Source organism: Cyprinodon tularosa, unplaced genomic scaffold (genome assembly GCF_016077235.1).
Source record: "Cyprinodon tularosa strain WSP-4 unplaced genomic scaffold, ASM1607723v1 ctg464, whole genome shotgun sequence".
Classification (NCBI taxonomy): Eukaryota; Metazoa; Chordata; class Actinopteri; order Cyprinodontiformes; family Cyprinodontidae; genus Cyprinodon; species Cyprinodon tularosa.
The window spans coordinates 24,989-42,390 of NW_024039190.1; the positions used below are offsets into that span (position 1 = coordinate 24,989).

Consider the following 17,402-nt stretch of genomic DNA (forward strand, 5'->3'; position numbering starts at 1 on the left):
TAGGCCAGTGATTTGACCTTTCTGAAACAGACATTTTCCATGACCACAGGATGCGTCATTCACCGTTCACGGAATGAGAAGCAATTGGAGTTAGACAACTTGTTGGACAACTTGTTGACAGCTGAAACACAATCACTCATGCAGTAATTATCCTATAGGAGGCTAGGACCTGTGTAGTTAAATCCAGGTGGATTTTTTTTTTATTTTATTTTGGCCAAGCAGTGTATTAAACTACCAGACCTGAAAGGGTCCCAAAAGTGAATATTTCACATAACTAAACTAAGCATTGTGTTTATTTTACTTAAATCTGATCGTCCATGAGGAGTGTTGTTGGGTTTCATTTGTGCTTTAAAAAATAAACTAAAGCACTTTGACAAAAACATTTAATTTTCTTCCTCAAACAACTGTAATCTTCAGTTCATATCAACATGTCTATTTTATAGTAGTAGTGATGCTGTTTTGGCAAATGGCTAAGCTTAATTAAGTAAACTTTAATGAATATAAAAATTTTTTTTTTTAAAGTAGGGTTTAGACATCCATTTTTCCAATAATCAATGGCAATACTAGATTTTCTGACTGATGTTTTTGACACCAGCATTTATTTTATTAACATTCACAATATTTCACTTTATATACAGCTGCATATATTACAAACTTTATCGAGGTATTAAAAGTAGGCTACAGTTAAAAAAAAAATAATAATGCAACATTCAAAACAGAAGATTGTAAAAACATTTGTTCCAAACATCACCCATAGTGGACCGTCTGCTGTTACGTGCAGTATTAAAATATGCAAATTATCAGCATGTCATTTCAAAGTCTCTATGGAAATACTTTCCCTTGGGTCCAATGCAGGAGAGGATACCTTATCCCTAACAATAGTTTCAAATGTAGACATCATGCGTATATTTTCAGTTTGAATTATATTTTTCACCCCTTCCTTTACTTGGTCTCAGTAAACTTAAAAAAAAAAGAAAAAAAAAGAAACACATTTTGCTGTCCAGCAGGATTCCCCAAGTCCAGCATAGTCAACATCAGAGTCTAATGCTTTGCTTTTAAACTGCTCACTTCCTCCTGTGAGAAAAGAAAAAATATGCATCATCTAACAGTTACCTTGTGAACCACAACGTCTGGATTTCTTTTTCTTGTGGTGACAAGAAGCACACCAACCAAAAAATGCTAGCTATGGATTACTGACCTGCAAGGCTAGTCGCCTATTTCTTTCCTCCTTCAGTTCTTCTTTCACTTCCTGCATGTCTCGTCTTTTGAATTGGACAGAAAAGAAAAAATAGATTACTGAAGTGGGAAGGTTTAAATTAGCCGATCATACATCAGCAATACATTGCCCTTTGCTGAAGACATTCCAGATTCATATGAAATGGGTTGCAAATCATCTATGACCACTTTACCTCAAATAATGCTTTTAAAACAGCACTAAGTATGAAATGTACTCACTCATGTCGGGTCTGCAACAGCTCCAATGCCATTCTCAGCTCCTTGATCTCTGCCTGCAGGCTCCCTATAATCGGCTCTTCATCTCTATGGTTCGCGGTTTTGTTGCCGACAACATTTTTTGGGAAAGCTGGTCGAACTGGAATCGGTATCTTAACTGGAACCTCAGGCTTTGCAGGAAGTGTTGGGAGAATTTCTGATACCTTTAATGATACAAGAACATTCCAACATGAAGACACAGAAACTGTGTTTTAAATTTAGACAAATTGCTCCTTTAACTAAACAGTGAGTAGGTAAACCTGTCAGTTAAACGCTGTATACCAGGGGTGGGCAATTCTAGTTCCTGAGGGCTGGTTTCCTGTAACTTTCCGATGTGGCTTTGGTTCAACACATCTCAATCAAATAATTAGGTGATTAAGAGGACTCTTGAGAAACTGACTGCATACCGAGGTGTTAACTCAGCCATTTAATTCAGGTGTGTTGGACCGACAAGGGTGGATCTAATAGTTGCAAGTTACTGGCCCCAGGAACTGGAATTGCCCAGCCCTGTTCTATAACAAGCATTTAGGGATGTAGATGTGCTGAGGACCAATGAAGGAAGAAAGTATATATAAGGGACTTTAAACATGGCCTGGTGGTTGGTGGCAACTGCTGATCTCTGATTTACAGAAATGATTTGAAGAAAACATCTCCTGAACTTAGTTTAAAATAGAGGTTCCCAATTATTGTTTTATGAAGTATGGAAACATTTACTGACTCCTTCAAGCAGAATCCTGGTCAGCATCATAAATCATCTCTGATGACAATGACTTCTCTGTATTTTAATGAGCTTCAGAGTCAATCAATCCATTTTCTATTACGCTTATCCCTACTGGGTTTGCGAGGGGTGCTGGTGGGGTGAACCCTTGACATTTCAGTCTATCACAGGGCAACTGAGACAAACAGGACAATTATTCATGCACACACATAAACCTAAGGAGAATCCATGCATGCACAGTGAGAACATGCAAACTACATACAGAAAGACCTCAGGTCGGGAATCGAACCTGAAACCTTGTTGCAAGGCAGCAGTGCTACCCACTGTGCAACTTCATGGATATCCATTTACACCCACTGTGTAATAAATGTTGATTAGTGTTTCGCACAAATTTATGTCAGAGAATAAAGGCATAATGGCAATGGTACGCTTAATGAATCGGTTGCTTTATACAGTGGTAGGTTTTTGTATTGCAACATTTATTTATTTTTTTATTATTGCATGTAGAATACTTTAGATATGTAAACAGAGATTCGGATCTTCTAAAATTTGGAGAGGTAGGACAGTAAAGTAGTATAACTTCATTGCAATAAGACTGTTTTGCTCTGCCAAGCAATTTCTGGTAATGTTTTTAGTCTCACACTCATTAGGTAACCAGGAGGTGAGAATTAAAGAGATATTTTAAAAACGTTTCAGGATTCATAACCGGGATGTTTTATCTGCTTGACAAACACTTGAGCAACTTCGACACTATGCATATAATGTGACCTTTGAAACAGTAAAGCCCCACCTTCATAAGTTAACAATTACACGTGCAAGATTGTGTTTTACTTCAAGTCTAGTATCAAGGAAAAGCAAAGTTTGTGCAAACTAATAATCCTGAATACATAAAGATGTGTACATCTGAGAAAAACAAGAAAATCCTAATTTGAGACTGATTGTATGCTGGTGAAGATTCTCAGTCATCCAGATCATAGCCATTCCAAAAAAGATAAAAAACAAAACAAACCACTGGAATTTGATTCCAACTTTGAAGACGTTCCTTGGCTGGAAAGAGAAACATCTTCAAACTTGGAAACAAAGTCCATAGTTTTTTTTTGGAGAGGCTTATTAGAGTGTTTAAAAGGCACAAAATGCATCAATGAATGTTACAGACCTTCTGAAAGCTGGGCAGTTTGTCTGATGGCTCTGCATCCGTTTCATCTGTTGCACTCTGGGTCTGTAAGGGAGAATCAAATTCAGCCTCATACTTTGAAGTCTTAGCAAAATGTGTCCAATTGGGACACAAGCTAAACCTGTTATAACAGAATTTTCCAAAATTCTGAAACCGACAAAGTTATGTTTACTCACAATTATTTTATTTATTTATTATTTTTTTTTTTTTATTTAAATCTGTTCCTAACTTTCAAGTCATCCTGTACACTGGCAGACAGACAGACACACAAACTCTCTTAAAAACAACCTCCTAGGCCAGGGGTGCTCAAGTCCAGTCCTCAAGAGCTACCATCCTTTAACTTTTAGATGCATCTCTTCTCTAGCACACCTGAATCTAAAGCCTCAATCCCCTCATTTAGCTCTGCAGATGCATGGTAACAAGCCACTCATTGATTTAGGCGTGTTAAAAAAGGTTGCATCAAATAGTTGCAGGATAGTAGCTTTTGAGGACTGGACTTGGCCACCCCTGTCCTAGGCAGAGATAATACCTAAGAATATGGAAAGCTGGTGAAAAATAGTTTTAAGATAATGAAAAAGCCCAAAGGTAACTCTAGAGAAACTGCAAAGAGCTAAAGCGAAGGAGGGAGCCTGCTATAGGAGATCCATGGGTCCTCTACTCTGGTCTTAGTGGAGGAGATACAGAAAACAAAGAAGTAGAACTGGTTCAGATTAAAGCATATTACTTAAATGGCAAATCCTTGTCAAAGACCAGAATTAAATCAAACAAATTTTCAAATTGAGAATCTGTAGCAAGATTTAAAGTTTTTTAAACAATGCCATTCCAGCAAAACTAGTTTTATGAAACATTTTCATTTTGGGGCTGGATGCAATGCTGCAAAAAATAAAATAAAATCCCAATATCAAGGAAAATAGGAATTAGTTTAAACAAGTTTTTTTAGAAAAAGGTTTTGTAGAAAAATCTGTTTTTGTTATTACGTTAGTATTAGAGGATAGCGTTTAAATATAACCCTTTCAGAGTGCGTCACCACTGACAACGGAAAAGCACTGATATTCATGCGATGATGTGTAGGCCCTGTGGTTAACACAACCCATATGAAATGTTATTTAAGGCCTCATCTAAAAAATCTTGTGTAACAGCAAACAGAAATCTGTTAAAATCAAATTGAGTCTCTAATATAGAACTTACATGAACTGTAGTACTCAGGGCTGTTGGGGGTCTCCTTTGTGGTGGCTTGGCCCTGTTAGCTGTGGGATGACTCAGCTTTTCAGTTTGCACATCCATCCCATCAAACTGGTCACCCTCTTTCGCCTGCGGTTTTGGTGAGGTGGGAGCTGCATCCCCATTGGTAGAACTGAATGCAAAAGATCACTGATTTTTTTTTTTTTTTTTTTTTTTTTTTAACGATACAATCCAGATCAATAAAAATATTTTTTATATTTTTAACAATTTCATGTTCATGTTGTCTAAACTCGAAATGCATTTTTGCTTTTGTCTCATTTCTACAAGTGCAAAGCGTTACAGCTTAAGCTTAAAGTGCAACTGTGTTATTCTTGTATAACCTGATTATCCAGGCATGTCTTTCAGTTTCAGTACATGCATGAAATAATTGCACATAAAAAAAAATCAGCATTTCAGTTTTTTTTTATTACAATATTTACCAATAGTTCATCCAGAATGTACAGACTTATACAATTATTTTTGCTTCTGGAAGCAAACTACCACTGACATTTTTGCAAAGACTTTTCCATTTCTAACGTCTTTAAGGAGGGACTAGTATTCTTCTTTGTTCATCGTGTGCTCCTGTTTTGTGCATTTTGCTCAGGAAACAGGAAGTCAGCTGCTCTCATCTGTTTAAGTCTGATTTGACTCATCTAAGTTTCCACTGAGCCACTAAATGTCATGCATCCTGATATTCTTCTTTAATGACTCCAAGGCAACTGGTGGTGGCCACCAAAAACCTGCAGTAAGATTTAAAGCCATTGGTTTTGGTGCCAGACCAAAGAGCAGAACACGTTCCTGATGTTTTTGAAAAGGCCCCTTTTTGCTGTAAAGGCTGCAAACAAATACCTACTCAGTCTCTAGCGGCATTGCAGTGAGATTAGTGATGCAGGACAACAACTTGTGTGTTACTCACATTGGTACAAGCTTGTTAGGTTTTTCTTTGACGGGAGGTGGAGTGGGTTTAATGGTTGGCAGCTTTACTTTGGTTGGAGGGTTGCTTCTCAAGTCTTTATGCTCTGGTTTCTCTTCTGTAAAAACAAAACAATGTCATCTAATGTTGACATTTCTCCATCTTTTAAAGTTAAGTTTATGTAAAAATTACTTTCAGTTGTACCTTTAGTCTTTGCTTGCTCATTTTTCTCCATCGTTGTTCCTTCAGGTTATTTTTTGCAAAAGAAAAAAAACATTTACAAAAGGACCCAGATAAGAAAATAAAAAGCAATACAATTTAAGGCTCAAAACTGAAATATTTTTTGCCACCAATTATTTTAAAGGAGCTTTGACTCAGTGGCACATTTTCCAGGTTTGTTTCTGCCCCGAGTTCACCAGCACATATGGAGGATACCACTGCAACAGAGCCATGGTGCTCAGCAAAACCCACACTTGCTAAAAGAGGTCAGAATGCTGAATGGCGTTTCCCCATGCTTCCTGTGTGTCAACAGTTTCAATGTTGTAAATGTCTACAGTGTTAAAGGTCCTCATAAAAGCTGATATTTCAGTTTCATAAAAAACACAGCCCTGCAGCTGTCCAGATAATCTGCAATCTCACCACACAAACACGTATCTGCTTCTCTTGTGACTTGTTTGTAAACAAGCTACAATTGTTCTACATTTTCTGTTGTGCCTGTTGCTCCATTTAAAAATTCAGGGAAGATGCAATTAACTGTAATGTCACTAAGGAACCTTTTGTTTTGTAACAATTTATTTTTCATATATGATCTTTTGTGCAAGTAATGTCGTATTTCTGCATGTTTTTACATCATCAAAAACTGAATTCCTACACTATGGATATGAAGTTTACATCACCTACTGATGTTCTATTACAGAAGAGGGAGATTTGGAAATGCATTTTGCTTTTTAAATACTGCTTGATTATATTTTGCAATGCGATTCATTTTCTCCAATGGAATAGATTTCAGGTGTTTAACACTTTATTGCAATGGTTTGCTGACATCTAACCCAAACTTTGTGGGAGATGCAGCCCTGCATACAGGTCCTTTTTTTAATTACAGCTGAGGGGCTTGCATTTTCTCTTTCCTGGCCACAAATTACCATTTCATTTGAAATAATTACTACACGTCCACATTCCCCCCCCCCCTCTTATCAGTTTTCGGGCAACGTAAGAATCAGTATGCAACTCTAAATTTTGTATGGTTATATAATTTCCATCCTTCCATTTTTCCAGCTTGGTCATTGTCAAGGATGCGTGGGGGCCAGACGGTCTATGGGCGAGAGCCAGGGTAAAGCCTCGACAGGTTGCCAGTCTGTCACAGGGCAACAAAGACACACAACCATGCACACACTCACATCTAAGGACAACTTAGAGAAGCCAATTAACCTAACTGTCATATTTTTGGGATGTGGGAGGAAGCCAGAGTACAGGTAACATGCACGGGGAGAACATGCAAACTGAACGCAGAAAGACCCCAGGACAGAAATCGAACCTGGAACCTTCTTGCTGCAAGGCAATATTGCAACCCTTTTTACCACCGTGTAGCCCAATCATATAATTTTCCCACATCAAATCAGATTAAATGGTACTAGTTCTCAGTACTTAAGCAGCCTTTTTAACTAAGACCTACCAGCGTCATTTTTTGGATGACTAATTTTCTATTCTGCATGTAAAAAAACAAACTGAAATGGTGCTTCTGTTATTAAAACGCAACAGTTAGCTCCTTTAGCACCAGTGAAAGTTCTATTTGAATATAGTTGCCATTTAAATTATTCCTCCAAAATGTATTATAAGACAGCTCTGGTGAACCAGAGAAAACACAGGAAACTCTCTGCCACATCACTACAGTACAACTGCAAGTTCAATTGACTGCAACCAATCTCAATAAGAGTTTTATGCTACATATAACCTCTGACTTGAAGAGTCCTTTTCCGTTTTGTTTCCGTCTATCTTTTATTGTGCAGTCAGGTTTATAAATACCGCCTTTGATCTCACCAATTTAACACTTGTAATTTTTTTAACAAGAAACATCAATGTATAATAAAGGACCATAAAACCTGAAAGTGTTTGCCGCAAAGATTTTCTAAGTGATTGAAAATCTATAAAACATGACTCGTCTGTTATGCGATTACATAAATGGAATAAATGTTTATTAAATCATATATCCAGTTGTATACAAAACCAATTTAACGTTGAATTGTTCAAGTCTATACTAGTTTGAAAGTTTGGGCATTTTGTACTGAAAAAAGGAGATGAGACAGTCCAAAATTAACCATGTCAATGAAGGAATCTTATAGCAGTTGTCAGCTTTATTAGCCATCCATGAAGTATGGCAGCATCTTAATGTGCAAAGTGCAGAAAGGGGCACGACTTTTCATATAGTAAGAAAAGGGGGAAAAAAAACAAAAAAACCCCACAAAAAACATGTTGGGAAATGTTGACTTGTTTGCGCCCCCAAAGCAACTGAACCCTGGTTGGTGAGCCACATCAAATTTAGCCACCTCCCAGTGATAGAGTATTAACTGCACTGTTTGAAAAAAAAAAAAAAAAGTGCCACCACCGTTTCATTAATTGGGAAGATACTGAAGTTTCTGAAGAGATGCCAAATTCTCCAAACATTCAAGAACTCAAGATGATGCAAGACAATTTCATGCATCACAGGCTGGTTGAGTATATCGTTTATCTGACATTGTCAAAGACCATAGAACTTGAGCAAATTAGGCTTCATTTCAGATAAAACGGTTGAAATAAGAAGCGCATAATGCATCGTCTGAAGACAAAAGCCCTACCTTGGCTGCTCATTGCATTGTGCCACATTTTCCTCTCAAATCAACAGAGCAGTAGTGGATCTAACGAGGTTTCTAGCTGTCTGTGACAATCTGAGACAGAGCCCTAGTCTCCCCTCCACCCCTCGTTTCCTCAAGACTCCTGAACTGTGTCATGTGACCAGTTTAACCATCCCCCAATCTTACTACAGTCTAAGACATCCTGTAAAACTTTGATACTTTGCATCATCAAACATGACTGAACTTTTTAGTTTAGGTAAAACTTAAACAGCTCCTGGCAAATGTTTGAATTGAGGCGAATGTGGTACCGAGGGAAACATTTCACAGCGTGGAAACTCAGGCATTTGTTTTTGATAATGCACCACTTTTGCTACATACATCAATGATGAGCTGAATCATGAACCATATCCTGTTCTGGCTCATTTTAAAGTTTTTAATTGTGCTTTAAATTCTTTGTTAATCTAACTAAACAAGAAGCATTTAAACAATGCCGGTTTAAACTGTTTTAATACATAAAACATTTCCCCCTTTTTTACTTTGCAATCACAGACTTTAAATTGAAATTTAGTTTTAGTTAGTTCAGTGCATGATTGTGAAAAGGAAAGATAACTATTTTTTATATATATATATATATATATATATATATATATATATATATATATATATATCTCTCTATCTATCTATCTATTTTCAAAGAAGGGTAATTTGGATATGTAATATATTAAAACTGCGGACAAGAAAAGCAACAAGTACAAGTCTTCTTCACCAGGTCCCTCTCAGCTTTGCAGATCTGGAGACTGAAATGTTTGCCCAATCCTATTAATTAGGTCTTGATTTTAAATTAGCCTTTTGAGCACCCTAATATGCAATGGTCTGAACGATTTTATTGTAGTTCTGGCTGTATGTCTATGGCTGTCCTGTAGGAACATGGAGCTCCAAGGAGCTCCAAGTTTTTTGCAGCGCCTGTCCCTGCTGAAGAAAAGCATCCATTCTGCTGCCAAGACCGTGTTTCGCCACCAAGACTGTATGGTCATGGTGACAGGCAGTGCAAGTTTTTTTGTGGTTATTTTAAATATCATGTTGCAATTTGCTGTTAGGCCTGTAAATTACTTTGGTGTCATCTGACTAGAGCACCATCTTCAAGATGTTTTGCGGTGTCCTCCACGTGTTTGTTGTAAACTCACCTAACTTTCTCTCAAATAACTTTTATTGCTACCTTTTTACAAAAGTGAAAAATTGTGGAGTGCATGAGTAATAGATGTTCAGTGAGCAGATTCTCTCACTGAACTGTGTATCTCTACTGCTCCACTAAGGTTATGTCTCTTGACTTAAAGGGTAGAGCATCCAAAGACTTTACCCAAATGAGTGTAACATTACTTTAATATTTTTGTTTACCGTAATAAAGTTGAAATAAAAAAAGCACTTGGTAAAAACTATTGGCTCATAGCATTTGATTTGTTTAAAATCACGTAATTAGACAAATGTGCAAAAATTATAAAATATAACAAATTACAACTATATGGGCAGAAGAACCAATTTTTTTTGGAATTTACAGTCAGTCATGTATAAATGTTAGGAAAGGATAAATAGCTTCAAGCAGCCATATAGTATCTACCGTTTACTGTATTTTCAACTAATCACAAATAGCTCAAGTTACTCTAGCCAAGGTGATTAACCAGACATTTTACTCAAGAGCAGCAATACTCAAAATATTGCTCAAGTAAAAGTAAATAGAAAAGTATAACTATTCGTAAAAGTATTCTTTTTCTTAAAGTGAGAATACCTGTAGATAAGCGTTGGTAGGTTTGCAGTTGTGCTTTCATTCTGTACACTTTAGTCTACCAGTTTTCCAATGATTAAAAAAGCTTAACAATGTGTTATTCTGTCTTATACAGATTTTGTTTCCTAATGTCCTCTAACCAGCCTCAGAGGCACAGAACAGCTGTCAATATATTGAAATATCACCAAGCCCTTTAAACCAGAATTTCTTTTTCAAAAATTTGACAGAAAATTTTAAAAAGCTTGAAGTATTGTATCTTTTTCCTCCAAACTCCATTTTCTGCTACTTTTTGCTGATTATCACATAAATTAGAAAATTCATTGAGGTTTTTGCTTCAGATTATTTGAAATCTAAAACAGAAAACCTTTAAAGTTGCAAATACTTTTGTAAAGTTAAAAATGGTGCCTTTCAGACACCGATCGTTTTTTTTAGTAGAGCAGGACAGTGTTTCAGATTAGAAATCAGGATCAGCATTAAGACCCAGTTTAAAAAAAAAATTGTTAATAGATCTTATCTACACATTTATAACAGATGAGAATAAAGGAAAAGTAATAACTAGTTAAATCATGACTTATTCCAAACCTGTGGCTCTTGATGCCAATTTTGACATCTGCTTTTCACAACAGTCCATCCAGTCCAAAGGAATAAGCCCAATGCCAGAATAAGTGCAGCACAGAAGTGAAAACATGCAATTGTCTTACCTGGGCCTTTTATACTGTTCCCCCGTGCAGGTGGCTGACTTGTTCTTCCATACTACAGTAGAAGAAACACAAAAGAAAATTAAACAGCTGGACCTGAGTGAGTTTTTACTCCTCAAAAGTGGTTGCATTTTTTCCACAGTGGGAAATTTCCAGTGAGTAGATAGAAGATGAGCCTGAGTCATAACTGGCAGCAAACCCGCTAAGACACAATAAAATGGAGAAAGAAAAAGAAAAAAAATGAAGCAGTGATTATGCACCACTTTCAAACAAATATTATGATCAAACATGCCCAAGATTTCATGATGAAACAGCAGGATGTTTTCAGTCGACGTACAAAAAAAAAAAAAAGAAAAAAAGCGCAACACATCTGTATCTTTTTTCCCTGGTTGTCATTTACTCACTTGCAGACTGTCCGTTGGTGGCAAAACCATGACAAAGTTGTCAGGAAAGAAGCCGCGGCGGCCTTTCAGCTCCCCCTCCCACCAGCCTTCATCTTCCGTTTCCTTCAGAAGATTAAAGCGTCACATTAGAGCATCCAAACTGGGGCTGTCCTTTGGGAGGTTAAATTGCTGCACAGAAGGTTTCCAAAAGGTCAAACTAATCCAACTTTCTTGTTTTCATTTTTATAGGGGCACACCCCAATGTTTAAAGTTTGTGACTTGAAAAGTGTGTTTAAAAAATAAAAATAACTAGACAAAAGTAAAACTTTCTGGTTTTAATATTAGACAATCAGGTTGAAGTTGTATCCTTTTAAGTATCTGAGACAGACTTTAATTTCTTAGTGTTTTAAGTGTCAGATTGGCTCTTGCTTGCAGTGATCTGTTTTTTGTTTCCCAAAAAAAACAAGTTTCAAACAGTTATATAAAAAAACAAAACACCTCTTCTTTAACATTAACCACTTGAAAACAAGCAAATGGTGTTACTGCACTAAAAATTTCAGTTTCAGTGTCCTAAGTGAAAGCAAAGGTATTAGTTTGCATCACGATTTATATTTTTATCCAATTATACACAAATGTTCTTTTTAGTATACATTTTCTCATAAAGACTTCCCATATTATAAGCAGGCGACTAAATAAACTGGATTACTAATTGCCTTTAGTTTTTTGTGTCATAAAAAGGTTTAAATTGCTGATATGTCTGTATTAAATGTTTGTGGAAGTACCTTCTATTTCAGGCATCAAAGTTACCAAATCTGGTTCTAATGAAATATACCCTGGAGGAGAATTTGTCTCTCTTTATGTTTTGATGATTATAGTTTGGAAATGGGTGTTTGGTTTGCTTTGAATTTAACCAGTCTCTTTAGTGTGTATTTGATTCAATCTACTGGACTTTGTTTCCAAGTTTGAAGATTTTCCGCGTTGAGTTTGAGGTTTTATAGAGTAGCCACATTAAACCTTCCTGACATTTTGAATTGAAAAAGCTTTCTGGAGGGGAAGCCAAATGTCTTCAACTTGGAAACTCCAGTGCAGTGGATTTGGTTTTTAATGTTCTTTTTTTGGAATGACTATGATTCATTTGATCACTTCCTTTTTAGTATTTATTAGGAAATGTGATGCCTTAATGTAAAAGTACTGGGATAAAGATGATACATTTTGAAAGGTTATTAGAAGGAATACTAGCGGAAACAGTTTTGCTCTTGCTTTATCCAGCTGTATTTTTGTATCGTGAGATGTCCCCTGCCTACGTCTGAACATACCCTAAACATGCAATATTTGTTCAGAGATGCTAGATTTCCTCGAAAGTGGAAAAAAACAAACAAACAAAAAACAGGTTTGTCCAGTTGAACGATACAAGTTATTAAACACAACAGCTACTGCAAAAAGTGCACCACAGAAGTAAGGACTGCCTGTAAGAAGGGAAACACAATGTGGGGAAATTCTTCCAAGAAAGGCCAGAGTGTTCAAACCTTGTTCAGTATGGCTACAACGTCACCCTTCTTCATTTCCAACTCATCCGCTGCTTTGGCCTTATAGTCGAACATGACCTGGCAATACTCCACACCTTGGAGAGAAAGAGGAAGAGATAACATGATCACTAATCTTTAAAAGATCAGTGGAGCATCTTAAACATGACTGGAAATGAAGGTTTCAAGACTGATGACTAATTCCATTCCAGGGAAATGACAGTGTACAACTGCAGATGAACGCAGTCAACCTTCAACCTCAGATATTCTGCTCTGTCAGATTCTGACAAATCAAGGCATGACCCCACCTAGGCCACACAGATGAGAGAGCAGCCATTGTCAAAGTTTTTGTCAGGCTAAAAATAAACCGGACAAACTGCTTTCAAATGCTGTTTTTAAAATAGAACGTGTGTTAGCTGTGTTTAAGGACAAACAAAAGCCTTCATGCAGCTGGTAAGACATAAGAAGGGTGGGAACTCACTGTTCCTTGTCTTGTTTCTCACACTGGCTCGCTGAGATATCTTCAAAGGAGGTAAAAGTGGAGAATTATTAACAGGACAGTTCATAAAAGTCTGAGTGATCTCATTTGCTATGGTCATACCTCCTTGGTGAACATGGCATCAGACAGTTTAGGCCTGGCTTTGCCCTCGTTTTGCTTTGCATCTGTTGGTAAAAATTATCCAAGTAAGATTTGGAGTATTTCTCTAAAGAAAAAGCAAATTCCTTAGCCACCAACCTTTGGGCGAAACGAAAATTTCTTTAACAAAATTGGAGGGAAATGCTCCAACTTTGCCTTGTTTTAGGCCCATCCACCATCCATCTTCAATCTGACAGATAAACAGAAAAATATTGACCAGGTACCTAATGATGAATATCATGTTTCCATTTCAGAGATCATATCTGTCTGCATGGTTGTCTGAATATCAGAACTGCTTAGACCAGCAAAAATGTGGTTTGCAAGAACAACAAAAAATGTAATTGCCAATGGATAAAATAATTAATAAAGCACAATACTGAAAATTATGTTAATGTGATACATTTTTTTTTTTCCTTTTATGAGTGATGTTTTTATCTATTGGAGTAATTATTTTAGGATCTAGTTATTTACTCTTGGCTCAAGATCCTGGCTCTTTTTCTGGGGCACCACATGATAATTAAAGATCTGGGAAATGTAATTTCCACTGCAAAAAATAAAATAAATAAATAAATCTCTCCTTTCAGACTAGAAGCACTTTGTTAAATGAGCTTAAATGCAGCCATGAAATGAGAAATAAGATGTCTGTTTACCTCTCTAATGATCTCCAGAATTTCTCCAACCACCAGCTCCAACTCATCTTCATTTTGGGGACTGTATGGGAAGGCGACCTCACATTTCCTTGTCTGCACTCCCTTTTTTGCTAAGAAAAACAAAAACACATCAATAATAAAAAAAAAAAAAAAAAAATCAGGTTTGTTTGGCTTCATCTATTCACAGATAGCTTACTGCCATGTCCGTTTAAGCCTGCTCACCAATAACCACATTCTTTAACACTTTTTTTTTTTTTTTTTTTTTAGATACATTTTCTTGTTTCTCTTTGGTTTATTTCTAGTCTTTGTCAAATCAGTTAATGTTTCAATGCAGACACAAAGGCTTCGTTCCATTGTTACTGAGGTCTGGTGGAGTTATCAAAATAATTTTTTATTTTGTAAAAGGAGGTTATACGATAATGAGTTTCGGTTGATAAATCCTGAGAGCAGCAAAAGGCCAACAGAACAGGATCATGTTTTGGCCGATTTTAGATGTTTAAAATAATTCCCATCAGTGGATTATAATTGGCAAATTAGAGAATAATAAATATCCCAAACTCATAGACAACCATTGTCATGTGTAGATATTAGACTGCTTTCCCTGCCGGTCTGTATTATAATTAGAGCCTGGGGCTGTTGGCTCCAAAGTCACCCTGATTAGCTGATCAACAGCCGGCTACACATGGATATTTTCCAAACACAAATCTATTACAGCAGGAATGTTCCATCCTCAATACCTTTGTATTTGACTGACCAGACTTGGCTGATAAGGGTGCATTAGCCTCAATCCATCTTATTTAATGTGGATTAACATTAAAGTTTTTTTGTTTTGACCTGCTGGATGGTCATTTGCAAACAAAACAACAAAAACTTTGAGCTCTGCTGTCAGTTTGAATCCGAAATGCACAACTTAAAGTCCAAATTTGCTTTACCAGAGAACAAAAAAAAAAAAAAAAAAGGTTTCAGACAGTAGTAAATACATATTTCTTTATCTTTTAACAGAACAGAAAATAGTTGCTTAATCAGATGACATTCTGCTACCAGAGCAGCATCATCTGGTAGCAGAGTCATAGCAGATAAGCATCTTTGATCAAGATGATGTGTCAGCTGAAAAACAGGAAGTCTACTTTGGAAAACAACAAATGAGGAGATCGGTCCATAATTTGGTGTATTCTATGGTGTAAATTCCTTTTTATTTGGATTTGAAGATCTGAATATTCATGGATCAGAATCTTAATAAAATGGGTAATAAATAAATGTGACGCTAAAAAGTTGTACAAAGGTTCAATAAAAAGTTATTAGAAAACAAGCAAAAAAGGTTTTTTAGACTCCTAAAGATCTGATTGTAAAGGCTTGTTTTCTGTGGATATAAATGGCTCTATGTTTTAATAAAACAAATGTTATCAGGGACCAATAAAGAAAAATAAAAACTAGGAACCTTGTTGTACCCAATTAGCTTTCAAACATAGAAAATACCCATTGATCTGACATACAGGTCCCATTTCTTTTTGAATACATTTTTGTTCTTTCTGCTTGATTTGCCAAGAACAGCTCAAATAGGAGATCAGTCTGTCAGGTATCCTGCTAGCCTTTCCCTACTGTGTGGATTTATCCTCCTCTCTACCAGCTGACTTTAGTCTGATGCAGGTAGAGAAAGACTGATAGCTTCATATAAAGTATCCTGTTATCATTGAAAACATACATTATGAAGACATTTTAATCCCAGAGGCCACATACCTAGCCATACCTTTTCTACTTAGAATATTTAAAAGAAAGTTTTGTTAAAACTGACTTGCTTCCTGGAAGTAAACATTACACATATTAGCTTTCATGCTCTTACAAAACAATTCTCATTTTAATTTTGCACATTTGCCTTCATAAGTGTGACTGTGGCTTTTTAAATACCTTTATACATATTTGCAACAAAGAAAAAGTAGAATATTTTTATGTCATACTTTTTCTAATGCTTCGTGGTTCCCTCTTGCTGTCGCCCATCAAATACACAGGTATTTCCTGTATTGAGACAATGACAAAATATTCAGTAGGTATGTGAGCATATAAATATACACACAAAGTGACAGCTCACCATGACTCAACATACTTTGACAAAGTTTGACGGGAAAATGCCCCTCTTCCCCTGCAGCTCCCCCTGCAGCCATCCTTCGTCCGTGGCCTTGGTGACATTTTTGACCACATCTCCAATCTTCACGGTCAGCTCGTCGCCCATGGAGGCCTCAAAATCGACCAGCACCAGCACCTCTGCAGATAATGGGGCACAACATTAGAGCCCTTTCACAAAGGTTGGGATAGTTGAGGTGTCCTGACACTTCAAGATCAAGACAAACCTCCTGGACTTGAGGCCATATAGACTGTTTGGGATACTTTGAACAGAATTTATAGGTTTCTTTAGAAAGAACTTATGTTTAATTATAGGATTTTCCTGCAGGATTAAAATTATGTTACACCAAATTAGGGAAAGATACAGAAACATGCATGCTCTTATCTCACAATCTTTGAGTTAAGGTTTTACAAACAAACACACAGGGTTATAAAGCTCATGCAATGCTGTGTTGTAGTTTTCATTCACCAGTTTAATGCTAAGGTTTAATTTTCAAGGCATATTAAAGTACCTGTAAGCAATAATTGTATTGGACAACTATTTAATTCTTTCATTTCTCAACTGTTGCTCTTAGCTTAAGGCTTAAACAGTTCCCCAGCAAACAAGAGAAAAAAAAAAAAAGAATAGCTTATAATCAATATATCACAGGCCACGAGTATATATTTAAAGCTGACTCACCCATGTGTTCAATCGTTATGTCTCAGATTAAACCGTTTAGTTCCTTCAAGGAGCAGCAAACAAGTGTCTGAGTAAAAGTAGAACTGAAAGGCTGTGGTTCTGTTGTCTAAGAGAAATAGAAGCCAGGGCCCTTCTTCCTCCTCGTCAAACATTAACATTGAGCAAGCTTTCCTGAGGCGAGTCTTAACAAGTCAGCAGCAAGGAGTAGGACGGGTTTCACACAAGACTGTGAGCTGGAGAAGACAGAGATTAAGGCAAACGGGAACAACTGGTTTACAGAAAACACATAAGGGTTTCTTTGTAGCTCATAAGAATAGAAACCAGCTGTAGCATCTAAACAAGTTAAATGGTTTACTGTAATTTACTCTTTTATAACCTGTTACTAAAATTATGAACTCAAGAGGAATATCTAAATGTTTATAGTTTTCCTTTATAAGGAGGTGCTCAAGTAAAAATCTAATACATTTTCTAGTGATTCTTCCTAAATGATGCTTCTAAACATAATTTTTTTCCATTATAAACATTATTAGATACCTGCATAAGCCATGTGCTTCCTTCTTTCATTTTTGCAAGTGTACAGATGAGTCAG

At 36.5% G+C, this 17,402-nt stretch overlaps 1 protein-coding gene across 1 annotated transcript; it reads right to left on the reverse strand.

Moving 5' to 3' along the window:
- Positions 1-568: 568 nt before the first annotated feature.
- On the reverse strand, positions 569-16,980 carry sh3d21 (SH3 domain containing 21). Its single transcript, XM_038301268.1, has 17 exons — positions 16,814-16,980; positions 16,118-16,275; positions 15,972-16,029; positions 14,017-14,126; positions 13,466-13,556; positions 13,331-13,392; positions 13,211-13,250; positions 12,733-12,827; positions 11,228-11,329; positions 10,827-10,878; positions 5,722-5,760; positions 5,521-5,635; positions 4,572-4,737; positions 3,366-3,428; positions 1,456-1,655; positions 1,199-1,262; positions 569-1,074 (listed from the first exon to the last, which is right to left on the reverse strand). Exons 1-17 carry the CDS (start codon positions 16,815-16,817, stop codon positions 1,042-1,044), a joined length of 1,452 nt encoding a protein of 483 aa, XP_038157196.1. The 5' UTR covers positions 16,818-16,980; the 3' UTR covers positions 569-1,041.
- Between the last annotated feature and the right edge of the window lie 422 nt (positions 16,981-17,402).

Excerpts from the sequence above, each read along its gene's own strand:
- sh3d21 (XM_038301268.1), bottom strand. Across the intron at positions 16,030-16,117 it reads TCCCGTCAAACTTTGTCAAA|GAAATACCTGTGTATTTGAT; the intron begins GTATGTTGAGTC and ends GTCTCAATACAG. Across the intron at positions 5,636-5,721 it reads TGAGCAAGCAAAGACTAAAG|AAGAGAAACCAGAGCATAAA; the intron begins GTACAACTGAAA and ends TTGTTTTTACAG.